At 40.1% G+C, this 18202-nt stretch overlaps 1 protein-coding gene across 5 annotated transcripts in view; it reads left to right on the top strand.

Moving 5' to 3' along the window:
• Positions 1-18202, top strand: part of SCUBE3 (signal peptide, CUB domain and EGF like domain containing 3) — a 143533-nt gene that overhangs the window by 39704 nt on the left and 85627 nt on the right. For all 5 annotated transcript variants that reach the window (XM_060773095.2, XM_060773091.2, XM_060773092.2 and 2 more), the window contains exons 2-3: positions 673-795; positions 1779-1904. In XM_060773095.2, the coding sequence (XP_060629078.1) occupies positions 673-795; positions 1779-1904 (249 nt within the window). The remainder of the gene's footprint in view (positions 1-672; positions 796-1778; positions 1905-18202) is intronic.

Genomic DNA, 18202 nt, shown 5'->3' on the forward strand with positions numbered 1-18202 from the left:
CCGTGAAGTCACGAAGAGTAGGAAGCGACTGAATGAATAAACAACAGCAAAACACTTTAAAATGTACCTGCTCTGACTTACAAACTAATTCAGCTTAAGAACAAACCTACAGAACCTATCTTGTTCATAGGTTGGGTACTGCCTGTACAGGTGTTGGCTTTCAGCAGATTTTGCAAAGCACAGGAAATGTGTTTGCCAGTGAAAGTCTCATCCTGCATGTGATCATTGAGGCATACAACACTTTCATTGCTGTCTAAGAGCCATAATGTAATAGGCTTTTTGACTTGCTGCTTCTTTATCCTTCTCAAATCATTATGCCAGACATTTAGGCTATTGAGCAAAGGTTTGCCAAAATCTTCAAAGCTGACGTAACACTTTAAGAGGCATGCTTTTTAGAACACAACACGGATCCAAGTGGAGATTCCTTTGATATTGTGTTAGCTAGATAAAAGTTGAATGGTGTGTTCATTTTTTTCCACAACTCCAGTTTTTTTTTAAAAAAAATGTATTTTATCATAATTCATTCCATAATATTCAGTACAATCTACTTGGCATCTACTGTTATTTTTACGCTTATACATATTTTCTATCCCTTATCAGAATGGTGTGTTTAATAAAAGTGTAAGAGTCCAGGCATTTATGATATCACTTCCCCCCCCCCTTCCTTTGCAGATATTGATGAATGTGTTGATGGGACTGACAACTGCCATATTGACGCCATCTGCCAGAACACTCCTAAATCATACAAATGCATCTGCAAATCTGGCTACACTGGGGATGGGAAGCACTGCAAAGGTAGGGAGAGCAGGCCAGCTGGTAGTAGCAATGGTTGAGAAGACATCTTCCCATGGTTTATAATAAAGCACGCCACATTACATTTTAATTAGGTTTTTATTAACTGTACATTGGTTGCAGTGAACTTTCTGAGAATGTGTAGACAGTTCTTTTGCAGTCCTAGACAATATGTTTTCAATAAGAAGTTTTTTTAATTTGAGTTTTCATTTTATTTCACTCAATAAATGGATTATTTATTTCACTTCTTCCCCTCTGTTCTTCTGGGAAGTCCATTTTATATGTGCTCCAAATCTCTGTTCTAGCATTTACTTGACAGAGCTTTTATTATACTTAGTTTACAACTTAATTATACTTTGCTTAGTTTTAAACTATGTGTCCTCAGGTAATTCTCTGGGCTGTAGAATATTTAGTGAATACTGTTTCAACATTCTTTATCCAACACACAGGCTCCAGTATTCAGATGTCTTTAGTTTTCACCACTTCATAGGGTTGAAAGAAATACCATGACATTATGGTGGGCATTGCAACTATATGTCTTGCTGCCTATATACATTGCAGGAGTCTGTTGAGGATGGTGGAGAGGGGGGTGTTTTCATTTTTGCAAAACTGTTCCTATATATCTAGTTATATGCCAAACATGAAATCACTAGTGTAAGGCTCTGCTATTGTATCATGCAACCAAGAGTGCCATTTAATCTGGCATTTCTTTCTGGCCTTTTGGTGCTGAACATAAATTTTTATGATAAGTTATCCTTGGATTGGATCAGCTTAAACCACATGAAATGTGTAGAAGATTTGTTGCATTTCTTGAAGCAGGATTTACCTGGTTAAATAATCATTTGTAAAATTTTATTGACTTACGAGTAAATAAAATAAATGTAAGGAATATTTTGCTTAAGTGGATTTTGAAGACAAAAATAAAGTTGGTAATTGTTGCTTCCAAAGTCCTCCTAGACCACTCACCCTTTCTCTTCTGTGTGCAGATGTTGATGAATGTGAGCGTGATGATAATGCTGGCTGTGTCCATGAATGTGTCAACATCCCAGGGAATTATCGATGTACCTGCTATGATGGCTTCCGCCTGGCACATGATGGCCACAACTGCCTTGGTAAGACCTTTGTGCATGGCAATGACATTACATTCAAAATATATAACTTTGTGAGTGGATAGGAGTCAGAACAGCATGCATTGTGCTATAGAGATTAATTTTGAAACAACCTGAAATGATGGCTTTGAAAGGATCTAAATGTTGAGTTAATCCAGTGGATTGCTGAGTGTGTGCTTTCTGATTCAGTGGTGTTGACTTAAAAAAAAAAGAAGGAGCCTTCCAAGACATTAATGCAGCCAGTCTTAGCATTGTCTTGTCCAAAGCAGACTCAGGCTGTGGTCTCTGATCTTCTGAAGCATGCCTTCTTATAATCAAGCATTCATTGTCTCTTTTCAGTATCCTTTTGCTCTGTCTTTTGCATATCCAGTGGGAAGATTAAAAGGATCCTGAAGCATTGCTGTTCTTTCTAGAAAAAGAGAGACAGTTTTCTGTTTTTGCTGACTCTCTTCCCTCACATTGCATTGCATAAATACTCCAGCTGTGAAGTAGTAATGAAGTGTTTATTGATTCTCTGTCCCACAGAGAAATGCAAACTCCTCTCAAGTGGTTACGGCTGTCATACTGTCATATACTAATCTCCACCCTTTCTTGGAGGACAAAGTTAGGGCAAATGAATTTATTTGCCAGTTAACTTATGAAACAAAAAAATGATAAATGAACCTCCATTTGTTCATTCCTAGGTGGAGCTGGCTGTTCTATTGATATCTATTGCACAGGTGCTTTTAGAAAAAGAATATAATTATCTGTTACAACAGTTTTCTCCTTTTTCTTGAAAGACACTTTTTTCTGAGGATTCAGAACTTATAATATAAGTGATTTTAATGTTTGTGTATATTTATGGTTTTATGTCCCGGCACTGAATGTTTGCCATGTATATGTTGTGCTCTGCCCTGAGTCCCCTGCGGGGTGAGAACAGTGGAATATAAATGCTTCAAACAAATAAATAATAAACTTAATAGGTTTGGTTGATTATACAAGCTAAGGCAGTTTGCTAGGACAAGTAGTGGCTCTAATTTTTGAACAAGTGAGACATTTCTGGTATCTATTGTATCTTTTGGACCACTTTTCTTTAAGGAGCCAGTTTATACTGGGTTAGACTGATGAATTTTCTAGTTTGGTGTAGTCTACACTGGCTAACAACTCTGTGTAGGGATGCCAGGAGTTCAACTTGAGCCCCTTGTATGTGTATCAAAATTTCTAAAACTAAGCTACAAATACATCTGTTTAGCCAGTATACTTTTAACTAGGGTTGCGCTGAATGGAGATTGTGTGTTTCATAGACACTTTTGGAAATAATTAAAAGGACATCTTAACCTGTTGCTTGTTCTGATACTATGGGGAAGGAGACTGAAAATGTTCCAATATTGGGATCAAAGGAAATAAGTAATCTCATCAAGTGAATTACCTGTGTGACCATGTTGGAACAGGCTGAAGAGTCAATATGGAACATGCATGCTCCAGAAATATCTAGAGGGGGACACTATGCATATGTGTTTCTTTGCTAATGCCAGAAGCTTCTGCTGAATGAAAGGGGATTGTGTCTTTTAGGCCACAATAGGCCTGTCTTTTGAAAAATGACCTCACTGCCATACATTCCAGTTCAAATCAGATAATGTGGGATTTTATTCAGTTGTGTGGAAAGGGCCTTAGTGTGAGATGTGAGTGTAGCTCAACAAATTGATCACAGTGTAATGAAACTTAATTTCTAAATGCTGGAGACATAGACTAAATATGAATGCTTGCACTGTGTATTCCTGGGAGGGGAGAGAGTAAAGTGGAGACAAATGGGTAGTAGTTACAACTGAGGCAGTTCTGGACCTTATTGACAAACTACAAACAAATTACCCAGTCCAGATGGGGCCTATTGAAGAAGTCCTGAGGAACTTAGAAAGGACATTTTTAATGTTTTGCTGAATTGGGAGGTAGCGTGTCTATGGAGGGCTGACATTCACGTATACACATGAATGCCCACAAAGTGCAGGGAGGTTTCTGCAGGCTCGTGTTCACTTTTGTTGCCATTTCCTACACCTCTTCAGAATCTGTAATATTCTTTTTCACATGCCATAACCAGCATTGTACACAATATTCCAGGAGTGATTATAACGTATATTTGTAAGAACAGTACTTTTGTTTCTGCTGCCATCTTCTCCTGCCTACAGAGTGGTGTCAACTGGGATGCTGGTGAAGTGGGAAATGCCAAGTTATGTTGTTCACAAGGGCTCTTGAACATTGCATGCCTAAGGAGGTTTCTGACCTTTCTGGTTCAAGATGAGCACTCATCCAAGATTTTACTCTTTTCGGGCAAACAGCAACGCTCATGCATCTCTAATAGACACTCCCTACTTTCAGCTCATGTTCCAGCAGGTAGACGAACAGTGCAATTTCGGCTACAAGTTTCCCAAAATGTCCAGAGACAGCATTCCTAGAAACTTTGCCTGTCAAGTAGCAAGTTGTGGCGAGCCCCTGGACACAGCCAGCTGGCAAATGGATTACTTGCTTGGCTGGCAGGGTGACTCTGAGTCAGTTGCACAGGGTTGAACAAAACTATCAGACTTGCAGCCAGAAATGGTATCTCTTCAGTGAATCTACTATTTCCCTGTTTCTAGTAAAGGCAGTGGAAACTGTACGCCAAACATGTGTCATCCTCAGAAAATACCATCTATGGTCCTCAAGATGAGTTTCTCTGTAGGTTGATAGCAATGTTTTCCACTGAGCAATATTGGGAAGTGAGGACTAAGAAGCATTTTTAAGACTGGAATTATCAGAAATGTTCCCATTACTAATCTGATAAAGTCACAGCCCTTACCACAAAGTTGTCAACCACAGGAAAGTTGAAGGGAACATTAATTTAGAAGAAAACCAGGATTCCCATATATAAGGAAGAAAACTGAAGGATGTAAGATGGGACTGCCAACAAATACCAGGTGTGTAGGCTATGTTTCAAGTGAAGGGACTGGACAAGCCCCCTCTGGATATTCCTTAGCTAGAAAAACCCTATGAAATTCATGGGGACATTGAAGATGCATACATATACATAAAGGGGATAAAATAACAACAACCTCCAACCACAAGAGTTTAGCAGATTTTTGGGTGTTTTTAGTAACTTATTTTACTGTGAGTCATTAATTCTTCACACCAGCCTGCCATATCTCATCAAAAATATATGGTAGACCACAGCCTTCGAAAGCCTAAGCCTGAATGGCCAGTAACTATGGTTGCTGTAGAATTGTGGGAGCCATAAGCCATAAAAGTAACATTTCTGAGTTTTATCCTCATCCCTAGAACTGCATTACCAGGAACTCTATTTCCTTTTCTCAGACCTATCATCAATAAACTTGCCCATTTTCTGCAATTACATTGGAGCACAACCTTCCCAGCTTCTGCTTGTATTCAAGCTCAATGCCAAACCTCTTTTGCAAACCATTGTAGCTATATAACCTTATGTCAAGCTGCACATTGTGGTATAACTATCTTTTGTTGTGTCTGAACTTACAAGTTTAAGTGAAAACAGCAGCAACAGCTGGGAGTCCTCAGAGTTATTTAAACAGTGACATCTCAAAAGTAAAATGCTGCTCCTCCCACCCTCTCACTGCCCCAGGGTCTTATGCTGAAAGATTTTGATCTCCCAAGTTATACATTTCAAACACATTTTTAGGGGAAATTGCTAGCTAGGGAAGCAATTGAAAACTGATTCTGGAATTTTAGTCTCACGTAGTAGAACTTCAAATGCAGAGCTGGTATGGTGCTCAAGTCCCCTCAGCAGCTGTATCTCAGCAAAGGAAGCAGAATAATTCAGCCTTTCCATTGGAAATGATTATGTGGCAGACAGCACAACAGTTAATCCATGCCTGACTATGTAGTATTCAACTACATAAGTTCTTTTCGTGTTGAGACCACAAGAACTTCATTAAAGGGTTCCCCTGAGATGGAAAGAAAAACTAAAAAAGTATTTACTAAGTTAACTGAGCAAAATGCATAGCAGTGGTGGAAGTCATAGATGCCCAGTGCATGTCCATGACTTTGGAAGAAAAGGGCAGTCCATTCTCAAGATAGCATGCTTGCTCTTGGATTCATTTTGCTCTATTGGAAGGTGTCTTCCCATGTTAGGTGGACTGGCAGCCTTGTGTTGAACTGGCAAAATATAGTCAGCTTTATCTCTTGAGGTATCTAGGTGAATGCTGTTGAATTCAGTGTTTGGCCATCAGGATATATTTTTGTTTTGTAACACTTCTGTCATGAAGTCATCCTAGGCAATACTTCTCAGGATAGACCCAAATGCTTATGGTTCAAGGGAGATGGAGGTGGGATGTGACCCCACCTTAAATTGTGGGTTGGTCTCCCCTATATATACTGTGAACTGTTGGTGTGATAGAGGCAACATGATAATTCTTTAGGCTTATTCTTTCAATACAAATATTGTTCATTAGACACCATTAGTTAATTTTGATCCTGGTACAAATATACAAAAGTATGTCTGAACTTGTTGAGATTGGCTATATATCGATAATAAGGTCATCCTTTCTCTGCTACCCATAATTCTCTGTCCCAGTTAGAAAAGATCACTGACTCAATGGTGCTTACATAAACATTGACTTAGCAAGTTTCCATTGCTTCAATAGATCAACTGTAGTTAAAGCTCACAATAGATTTAGGCTACAATATCTAGTAGGACTTCAAGGTACATCTGCATGAGATTGCAACCTTATTGAAATGCAAGACAGAATAGCTGAAAGACAAACCTTCTCCCCATTTGACTTTAGACAGATAAAGAAAAAAGATTAGACTTAAGATAAGTGAATAGAAGGACGCTCACAGATGGAAAGTTTCTTGAGCTCTCTGTTGGAAGCAAAGAGGCATCAATGCTTGTATAAAGTGATTAGTGGAAGAAGGGAGGCAGATAATTACTGCAGTTTATCTCTCTCTGTATCTTTCTTTGGTCTATGTACTCAGATCTTTTGTATCACTTTAGGTTGAGGTCACTTCCCACTTTTTCAAGAAATTAGTTTGCTTTGTCTGAGGGGGAAAAAAACTAGCATGAGGCTCCCACCCCAATATCTGCAGCTAGTATTTTCCCCACAGATGAGTTCCAGCCTTTTGGGGCCCTTGTGGTCAAAAGGCCACCTTATTTTTCAGCCTCTTTGGCTAACCCAAGATGGATTTCTTGTTATAATAAACTTATGTTCTTTATGCATTGCAGGAACATCCCAAGTAATTACTCCTTTTTCTTCCATAAGCTCATAATGCACAAGCCCCACTTCATTTTGCCTCATATACCTCTCTGAGATGTGTCTATTATGGACAAAAAGATTTTAGACTTGAGATACAGGTGGTTACAGTAACGGAAGATATTCTTGTGAACCTCCTTCCATTCATTTATGTTATGATCCAGGCTACATTTGTTATGTTCTTGTCTTCTTAGTGGAGCCCCAGTGGCGCAGTGGGTTAAAGTGCACAGCTGTTGAACTTGCAGACCGAAAGGTTGCATCTTTGAATCTGGGAAGTGGCATGAGTTCCTGCCTTTAGTCCCATCTTCTGCCAAACTAGCTGTTCAAAAATATGCAATTGTAAATAGATCAATAGGTACTGCTCTGGCAGGAAGGTAACGGTGCTGCATGCAGTCATGCCAGCCACATGATCATGGAGGTGTCTATGGACAACGCTGGCTCTTTGGCTTAGAAATGGAGATGAGCACCAACCTCCAGAGTTGGACATGACTGGACTTAATGTCAGGGGAAAACCTTTACCTTTATCTATCTTCTTTGCATCATCTTTGTCCCTGAAATAAAGAATTTGTTCCTCTGCCCGTCGTCCCTGTTTTCATTTCTGATAGGGAGGTTGGCTATTGCTACCTGACCTTATCATCAGGGAGTAACCTCAATTGCCAATATAACATGGAACTTCAGACCTGATGGAAGCAAGATGAGGACATGTTTTATATCACTCCATCTTTTCCCTTGATAGCTAAAGAGGTGGTTGTGTAGTTGGCACTCTGAGCATAAGATCAGCCTAGGCTTGGTCTCAATGATGACATAAAATACACCCCTTGCCAAAGAATATTGGTAGGAAAGTTGTGATGTCATATTGGCTAAAGTGGGGGAAACATATGAAAGGGCAGGAGGGAGTGCAAAAAGAAATTGATGAGTGTGGCATACTTAAGATGGCCCTTTATGCCTTGCGTTGCATGATTTTAGAATGTGAGCATTTGACTGTCTCATGCAGGCCTGTAGCCAGGATTTCGTTTCGGGGGGGGGGGGGGGGAGGGGGCTGAATTTTTTTCAGGGGGGATTTGGGGAGGTGAGTTGCGGGGGGGGGGGGCTGAGTCTGAGTAAAAGAGAGTCTAGCCTAGCAAACCTTTTGTATCATTACCCCAATACCCTCATGCATATGGGATATATTGAGTATGGTTATCAGATCATGATATGAATAAACATAACAGTTTAAATAATGCACCAGTAAGGCCTTTTCGCGAATCACCATGAGAATTTCGGGGGGGGGGGGCTGAAGCCCCCCAACCCCCCCCCCCCCCCCGGCTACATGCCTGGTCTCATGCTGCTCCATTGTCATATGATTATGATGATATGCTTTAACTTCTTGCTAGAATTTTTCAAAATGTAATTATTTTCTTATCACCATCAAATGCAATCTGAACAGAAATGCTGGTTAAAAAATAAGGATTTTAAAAAGACACTAGTCTTGGTTTTGGGTGTGGTCATGTGTTGTTCCAATTTGAGATCTTTGACCTCATTTTGTGACACTCAACAGGGGAGTCAATTCTGAAATTCCTAGAGGTTTAAAGACATCGTTATAATCGGTACTGAAAGCAACTTCCCACAAGGATCATTTAACATGTTCAATATAAATGTCTGGCACAACTTGCCTCTTTGGCCTTGCCATGTGTGGGCGTTGGTCCCCCTGGAGCTTCTGGCTTTGCAATATTAATGGGAAAAACAAAAAAGAGAGGAGAGAACAGCCCCTTTTCATGATGCAGAAGCCCTGGGTTCCTGCTGTGCATACACTGGGGTGAGCCCCACATCTGCCCAAACAAATGAGTTAATAGCAAATACAGTGAAAACCATAATACACGGGGAAAGTGTGAAAATAAATCCCAGGCCAAAGCAAACTTTCAGCCTCTCTTTGGAGAGCCTTTATGTCCCTGCTGTCTGATTATATGTATGAGCTACCCCGTTGTCACTAATTTATAAAAACAGAGGTAGCCGTCTTTTCGCTTCCTTGTACTTCTCCCCTGCCCCCTAGTCACATTAGCTTTCTTCACTTCTGCTTAATCCAGATGCATGGCCACAGAGACTCAGTGGTGAAGAATGTATGCACATTAGTGATATATTTTCAGGCATGACCGCGTTGTAAGGTAAAAGGGTCAGCTGAAGACATGGTACAAAAGACTGAGGCTCAGAGTCATCCTTTGACTTATTCTAGCTGTGGAAACAACTTGGCCATATCAGTGCAACTGGTAAATGTACATTCTCTGTTAAGAAATAGTTAAATCCTTCCATGGATCTTATTAAGAGTGGAAGAATATGACATTTGTAGTTACTGTGTGTCTTCAAGTCATTTCCAATTTATGGTGACCTAAAGTGGTGCTATCAAAGGGATTTCTTGGCAAGATTTCAAAGAGGATTCAGAAAAGGTTTGCCATTTCCTTTCTCTGAAGCTAAGAGATCATGGCTTGCCCATGGTTTTCCATAGCTGAGAAGGGATTCAAATCCTGGTCTGCAGTGTCATAGGTCATCATCCCACTGAGCTGTAATGGTACAATGGGTTAAAACCTTGTGCTGGCTGAACTTCTGACCTGAAGGTTGGCGGTTCAAATCTGTGAGATGAGGTGAGCTCCTGTCTGTCAGCTCCAGCTTCCCATGCAGGGACATGAGAGAATCCTCCCACAGGATAGTAGAACATCCAGGCGTCCCTTGGGCAATGTCCTTGCAAATGGCCAATTCTCACACATCAGTTGCTTCTGACATGGAAAAAAAAATCCCATGAGGGGTGGAATGTCAGGAAAAGTTTGTGTGGGGGAGAACAGGATGTGGGACATCTTCTTTGGTATTGTGTTTCTTTCCTCCCTGTTGTTTACAGCTGGATAATTGCTGTCTCCCCCATCAAACATGTTACTCCTACTGTTTTAGCAGCAATTGCCCACTTCATTTGTCTTCATAAAATACAATGGAGACATCTGACAACAGTTGCCATCGCACCTTCAATTAACTGTCTTTCTCTGCTTCCACACAAATTGAGAGGTCTGGAGTCAATAGCTACCAGACTCAAAAAATGCCAGTTTCTAGACACTTAAAAACCAGAGTCCTATGGGCAAACCCTGGAAGTAGTCTTGCATCATCTGATGGCCTCCATTGGACTCCATTTTTAAAGTGTCCTGAAATGGAGGGAAACCTGTATGTGATATGGTACTTCATGAGCCTTAACTAAAAGAACTAATGTGGAACCCCCTGTTTCAATGAAAATGATAATGTGCATTATTTCACTTCAAAATGAATCGGTATGTTGGAGACCTTTCCTGCTCATAGTCCTCACTGAGGCCCTGAACATCTGACTCAAAATCCCACCTTGATTGGCAAGATACCAGCTAGTACATGCTGCTCAAAATTGAATTGAAATCCATCATCATCATCATCATTATCATCATCAACAACAACAATAACCTACCCATGTAAATTACTTTACCCACCATGCAGCCTCCTGTTCTCTTCTTCCCTTTATGTTCTTAGAACTGCTTATATTTCAGATACAGTGGGCCTTCTTGATACTCAGAGGTTTGCTTCTGCGATTCTTTGCAGATGCCAAAAAGTGGACAATCATGTTCTATATTGTTAAATGATGGTCATATCCGCATGGGTGCTTCAGGTTCAATGTGTTTGTGTTCATGTTACCACCATTTCATAGTTGGTGAAATCCATAGATCCAGAGGTCCCACTGTATATTGGTTTGAACTATGGAAGTCTGCTATTTATGTCAAATAAATATAGAAGAGCATCAGAGGAGGAAAGGCAGTTATGGAGCTGTTCCCAGATCATCTTGAGGTGGGAAAAATAGATAGGACAAAATTCATTCTAGTTACTGGAAGGAGAGCAACCATTAGTGAACTTACTATTAGACTGTTCTCATATAAACTTTCCATTAAAACAACAACAACAATCTCTTGCATACATAATTCAGTCTTCTGTTTATCCAGCTGAATGTAACCAAGAGGTGGGGCTGCAAAACTAGGAAAAACTTGATTTCCATTAATGTCTTTCTTGAATCATTGATTCCTTCGAACCCTTATGTATCAGTGGAGCTGCTTTACACATGCTTGTCTTTTCTTGACTTTGAGCCCTTTGCTAGAATGAATACTCTCCTCAAATGTTCTACAACAATATTTCACACAGCTTTTAGCAACCTGGTGGCTGGAGAGACTGTTACCATTTCTGGGGGTGGTTCCAGACAGGCAATTATCCCAGGATCATTCACGTTTTAAAAACACAGATGTTCCTGGGGGCCTGTCCACACCCACCCCAGAAAGTGTGCGCTTAATGGAGTGGATGTCCAGATGCTCTCATGGGACTGGCCTGCAAGAACATCTGGAGGCCCTCCCCCCTCCCCCAAAGCCCTCAACCCCCTCTTAAAAGTAAAGAAAACTTACCCGGCCTCCAGTACACTCTTGCAGCAGCTCTCCTGCTACGTAGAAATGATGCACCAGGAGAGTGGGGGGGAGGAGGGAGGAAATGGGGGAATGGGTAGTGGGTTTATCCCGCGCCTTCCAACCAGGGTTTTCCTGGTTTGTAGAGAATTAATTCAGGATTGTCCAAGACATCATCTTTATTGTGGGAGTTACCGCAATAAAGGGGCTGTCTTGATGTGCCCTGGGATGTTTTTTCCTCGTGAGTTTCATGAACCATTTCCTATCAGCCTCTGTCTTTTGACAGTTAATGACAGTTGATGACTGGGATCCTGAGTAACAACAGTAATATTTTCTTACCAAGAAAATTAATTAATTGGTTGTAGTTCAGGTTATTATTCCAGCTACAACTCTGGGAAGTAAGTGTTTGGGCCCCGAGGCACTGCCTCATTTGAGGTGCCCCTGGTTTCAGGCTCCTCAAGTTTTGAGACACCAGCCTCCTTGAGTCTCTCTCCACTTGTTTCTTTTCGCTGTACATAAATGTGACTTTTTTAAAAACCAAGCCATATATCATTTTAAGTTGAACTATTTCGCCAAGCAATCGGTTGAGCAGCAATGAACTGCAGCAATGAACTGCAGCCTTTTGGAGTTTACAACCAATGAAGGAACCATAAGCATGAAGAGTATATTTTTCATTCAGATCTCTGGAAGGAGATATTTTCCTGTTTTTGGTCTGATGCCTTCATTGTCTGTAATATGGGAGACAGAGAGACTAAGTCTGATGACAGAGCAGGATATTAAAGACTTGCTTCTTCTGAGATTTGTATATGCTTGGAACACAGTTATTGCTAGACTAAGTTCCAGTACCATCGCTCACTTTATCCCTCTTAAGATTCTGAGTGACCTTTTGAACCGCAGCTGGAATTTGAGCTGTACAAATCAAAGATGGGGGCTTTAGTTTTTTCCTTGTCTGTGTTTCCTTTAATAAAATAGGCATTAGGTATATAGTCATTTTAGCCACTAGTTTTAACCAGTGTCTTGTCTTGTCTTGGGCTGAAATTAAGAAGTAATTGTTCCTTTATTAGTGAGAGTTTTACAGGGAGTTATTGGTGTGCAGGAGATTTTGACCTGTGGAAGATAGAAAGGATATCATCAAGAAAACACACATACACAATCACATACACACAATACTTCCCTGATTTGCTGGAGCTTTCTGATGTAACGTGGCTATAGATTAATCTGGCTAGAGATATATGCATGGAACTTCAAGGAAAGGACAAATTCCTGAACACAATATCCTCTGTTCAATATCCTCTGTTCAACCTCATACTATATACTTTGAGGTTCCCTTTTCTCAAGGATAGCACCAATTTCAATCGATACTAAAATGAGCTGCCTGAGATAGAAACTTATCTGCTCAGAGGATGTTTTCTAGGTTGCAGTTGAACAGTGGGAGCTTCTCTTGCCAAAAGACATATACATGGATTTTCTAAAAATTGGATTTTACAGATATAACAATACTGTTGCTATTTTAGTTTTATAGATGAGACTTTACCTAGGATCTCACACTTGTGCAGAGATGGGAACAAAATGTTAACCTTGCAACTATTTGGGACCGATCCATGCACCTGCTAGAGATTCTCATCTGTGAACATGAGTTGAAGCCCCTCTCCATTCCACAACATTGAGGATAGTAAAGAACTTGTTGTCTTTGTGGACCCGGGACCTTTGGTCTGAATGCAGCCAATGCGACTGTACCTTCTCACAACCCATAGAAGTCAAGAAGTCATGTCAAATGAAATTACAGACTTCCCTTAAGGCTATCAGAAAGAGTGTTTAGTTCTAGAGAAGGTCTGGTCAGAATTAAAGGATTCCTAGTGAGTAAGAAGTCTCCATGGGTGAAGTGAAATCATACAGCTTCAATTTTAACACTGCTATGTTGCTGAGAACAATATTTACAGCTTGATCTTGACAATTCTTCCCTATAATTCTTGCCTGTTCTGAAATTTGTGACTTAGTCTGCTTTTGGACTAGATTTGGCTTAGTACTTGGAATGCCCTAGCCTTAGATGTAAATCTTCAACTTTTTCCATCATTGCACGTGAGGACAAAAGATTATGTCTTTGGGGGTCATACCTTGGTCTGCTGTCAGAAAAGGGGAAAATAACTTTTCCCTATGTTCCATATTTCTATGGATTTTTCCTCTTAGTAGTTAGGTGTATTCCCAGTTCTTCATTCATTACTTTATGCTTCATGATCTGAAATCTGAAATATTATGTGATGAGACTCCAAAATATCATGATGTTATTTAAGTATTTTTGTTAGACAAACTAGTGAGGAGCTTCTTCAGTTTACATTGTTTTGTGTTGAGACAGATCTTCCAGTCTTCCTTTGAAGCCAGAAGGCTTCTGGAACTGTTTAAACAACTGCTAAAATTGTTGTGTTTAAGAACAACATTTTAACAATTGACTGTGGCAATATCTGTCTGCAAGAGACCATGTATGGCATTACTTTTATCTTCATTTTGCTTTTTCTCAGTGCATACGCGCCAATGTGTGTGTTTTAATTAACCCCTTAGATATTTGTTCAGGTATTTGGGCTTGATCTGGAATTTCTTCTCTCTGCATGCTGTCACTGACCTGCTACTCTGGCTTTTCCGGAGTCTATTCTATGGCCTCACCATTGATGTCCAAGGGGCTCAGCTTTCCATTTAGTTGTTGGGTTTGCAATGCTTGAGTTCACAAGAGGTTTTCTTTGGCACTGGGCCTCTTGCCTTCTCTTTCTGTGTTGAGAAATTAGGTTGGTTGCCTTTCTCCTTTGTTTTCTGATGCAGAACATTAAAAATCGTGAGAGGAAGAACCTTCCTTCAGTTCAAGGCACCACCTCAGCACTCCATCCACTCATCTAGCCCATAGTAACTCAGGGGAGAAACTGTGTATTTATGGCAACTAGTGTTCCAAAAGATGAGACATACCAAAGGCTTTTCCAGTAGGTTGAACTTCTGACCTAGGGCCCTTCCAGACAGGGCTTCATCCCAATAGCATCCACGTTTTTAAAAAGTGGATGTTCTTGGGACCCTGTCCACACTCACCCGCAGAAAGTGCACGCTTTCTGGGGTAGGTACCCAGATGTTCTTCTGGGACTGGCTTGGGAGAACACTGGGAAACTCTACCCCCTCCCCAAAAGCTCTAAGCCCCTCTTTAAAAAATATGAATACTTATCAGCCTTCATTGTAGAGCTGCAGCAGCTCTCCTAGCACATAGAAATGATGCGCCAGGAGAAAGAGGGGAGGGGGGAAGGAGCGAATCTATTCAGGATTGTCCAAAATGTCATCTGGACAGCTCCCTTTTTATTGTGGAAGTTTCTGCAATAATTGGGCTGTGTAGATCTGTCCCTAGTCATCAGCATGTTTCAACCAACATACTTAAAATACTGAAATGAGTGACAGTGGCTCCAAAGAGATACATTAGATTTAAATGTAGATAACTTTGTGAAAATGCATTTGTTATCATAAAAATGTGTGAAGTTTGGATCCTTACGGAGTTTCTCAAACTATGATGTTTTGGACTTCAGAACCATAGCAGTGGGTAAACTGGCTGGGATTTCTGGGAGCCAAAGTCCAAAACACCTGGAGAAGCACAGTTTGAGAAACACTGAGTTAGAAAACAGCAGTGTAATCAGCAACAACAGTTATTAGGATGCCAGAATGCAGAGCTAGTGAGTTTAGAACATATGCATAGTAATTTATTATAATGGAATATTAATAATATATCAGGAGATATGAATAAACTATATAAAATCATAATCAGATTATTTTTTTGTTTATTTTTATGTAATCCTTGAACAAAGTGTTGGTGGCCCCCAAATACTCTAATATGAGGAGTGACCATAGTGATTATATGGTCCTATGCAAAGTGAGAGGAGAACCCATAGAAAGTAGCCTAAGCCTCCAGAGTGTCTGTTCCTTTCCTTCTGAGAGGAATATGTCAGAATATAAATGAAATAAACAATAAGAAAGGTCACGTGTATTGTTCAGAATACTTTTAGTTGAAACTGGTTGAGTTGCCCATTAACAACTGCATGGAAAAGAGGGTTTAACTATTTTATTGTAACTCTGCAGAAAATCATTTTGCAAAACTGATTGTGTTTATAATGAAATGGCACTCTTAAGTATTTATGGATTTATCATAACTAAATATCACATCATAAACTACCTAGTATGTTTATAGGCTGCTGTTTGTGTTATCTACTCAAAACGGAGGATGGTTCTAGACAGCCCTTTATCCCACAAACATCCACATTAAAAAAACATGGATGCTTTTTGGGGGGCTGACCATACCCACATCAGAAAGCATGCGCTTTCTGGCATGGGTGTCGAGATGTTCTCTTGGGACTAGCCCGAGAGAACGTCCGGAGGCCCTACCCCTCTCCCCCCAAGCCCCCAGTAGTAAAATCTTAACTATCCGCCATTAGAAGCCTTGGTAAGCTCTCCTGGCGTGTAGAAATGATGCACCAGGAGAGCGGGGGGTGGGGGGGGGGGAGGAAGCGATTTTCCTCCTCCCCCCCCCCGCCCCGCCCTTCTTTCGCATGATTTCTGTGCACCAGGAGAGGCTTATGTGGCTTTATTTTGATAAACCAAAATTGAAAAAAGGACAAGAAAGCAAAAAAGCAGATGGGGCATTTGGACCTTACAGTTAGTAAGTTCTGATTACAAGTTTCTCTGCTCCAACAAAAAAAATTGTTGCGTTTTAAGTTTTTTTAAAAGCCAGGAAGAAGAATGGGAAAGCATCTGTGATGAAGATTTTGAAAACTGCCCAACTTAATGATTTGTTCATTCTCTTAAAAAAATAATCATTGCACCAAACCCAGTGCTCACTTTTAAATACTCAGAGTATTGTTTTCTAAGAAACATAATTGTATGCTATACTATACTTGTCTTGAATTTCCACCGAGTGATTCTTGTAGATCAAGGACTACTAAGGCATATCTGTCTGGAGTTTGGCAATCAACGCTAGGAAAAAGTGTACATAGCAGAGTTGTTTTAAATCCTCTCTTTTTAAACCCACTAATCAAAGAAGCTACAAAGTTTATTTGAAAACAGCCTTACTGCTGTTGATCTTGGCACCATTGCTTCCTACTGCTAAGTGTTGCTTTGTTCAAAGCAAATGCCTGTATTGAATTTTTGGCAGATAAGGAATACGTGTATTTGACTCAGCTGAGATTAATCAGCAGAAGTGAGAGAGAGAAGAATCAATTCAGGCATATTGTCTTCTTGCATTTACTAAAAGGAGTTTCAAGTGTTTTAATTTTTCTGTAATAAAAAGCAACTAGGGTGCATCCAAACAGCCCCTTTATTGCAGTAACTCCCACAATAAAGAAGGGGCTGGCCAGATGACGTCCTGGACAATCCTGGATTAATTTGCTACTAGCAGGAAAACCCTGGTTGGATATATATGGATATATTCCATGCCAGTGCTAATTTGCTAAAATGAAGAGGTTTGTGTTAAGGATGGAAATGGATAATTAATTCTATCTTTTGGAAGTGCACACTGGGACAATTTAGAGAGCTTCTTTATCTCCTCTCCAACAGGAGACAATGAAATAGACTGAATTGCCAAAGAGGAACTGTTTAATTTAGAAAGAATACTTTGCCTGCTCACTGTAACTGCAGTTTAACACCCCCCAAAAATCACAGTTCTAAGATCCTTAGATCTTCTCAGTGAGATTGTTCCAATATTGTAATTCTAGCTTCACTAAACTACAAATTCCCTGATTCCATGGGATGGTGCCATGACAGTTAAAGTAATCCTGAACTACTGTTACTGTGGAGTGAAGATACATTCCATCTCTGATTAGCCAAAAGACATTGAAACTTAAATGGACCAAGAATGGTATAATGTAAATGATCTATAAAAATGAACGTACCAATAGATGCAGTGTGCATGGAAGGAGGGGTTGTATGTTGAATGACATTAATGTTGATGGAGGGCAGAATATCCAATGTTTGATATGGCAAGTACAGATTTATATTGTATTCCAGAGATCTCAAAATACGGCACTTTACATTTCTCCAGAGAATTAATTTATCTGGAAATGTATAAAGGAGTGTACTCAGGAATACTGCTGGATTGGAGGCTAGGTTCTTGGCCCAGGGTCTTCTTTAGTATTAAGGGTACTGTTTCATTATCCAGGCAGAGGCCAAAAGAAGTTGATAGACAGAGAAGGACAGTCCATTTTACAGGGGGTGGGGATCAGGAGTTGAAGGAGTAAAATCATTTTCTCCTGTTTTCCTATTATTCGCCCCACACATGGCACCATCATGGAATCAACCCTTGTTTATGAAATAGGAGGTGGGAAGGAGATAATGGAACAGCACCATATTAAGAATCCAATTTTCTCTTGTCTTCATAGTTTTACCCTTATTCTGCTTTTTAAAAACGTTTTTTTTTTTTTACATAGGAATGTTCTAAGGTAATATGCCTCTTCTGGTATTATGATGTTCTTGTGTTATGTAGAAAATGTGATGCAAAATGAAGTGATCATACTTTTGTATTGTGTGAGCTTTAGACTCCATATGTCATTGACCTTGAACTGACAAGATGGTCTTCTAGTTTGTCGTAGGGTGGTTAGATGGGTGGGTGAATGGATGAAATGGGGCCTTTTCTTTAGCC

Source organism: Anolis sagrei, chromosome 4 (assembly GCF_037176765.1).
Source record: "Anolis sagrei isolate rAnoSag1 chromosome 4, rAnoSag1.mat, whole genome shotgun sequence".
NCBI classification, from domain to species: domain Eukaryota; kingdom Metazoa; phylum Chordata; class Lepidosauria; order Squamata; family Dactyloidae; genus Anolis; species Anolis sagrei.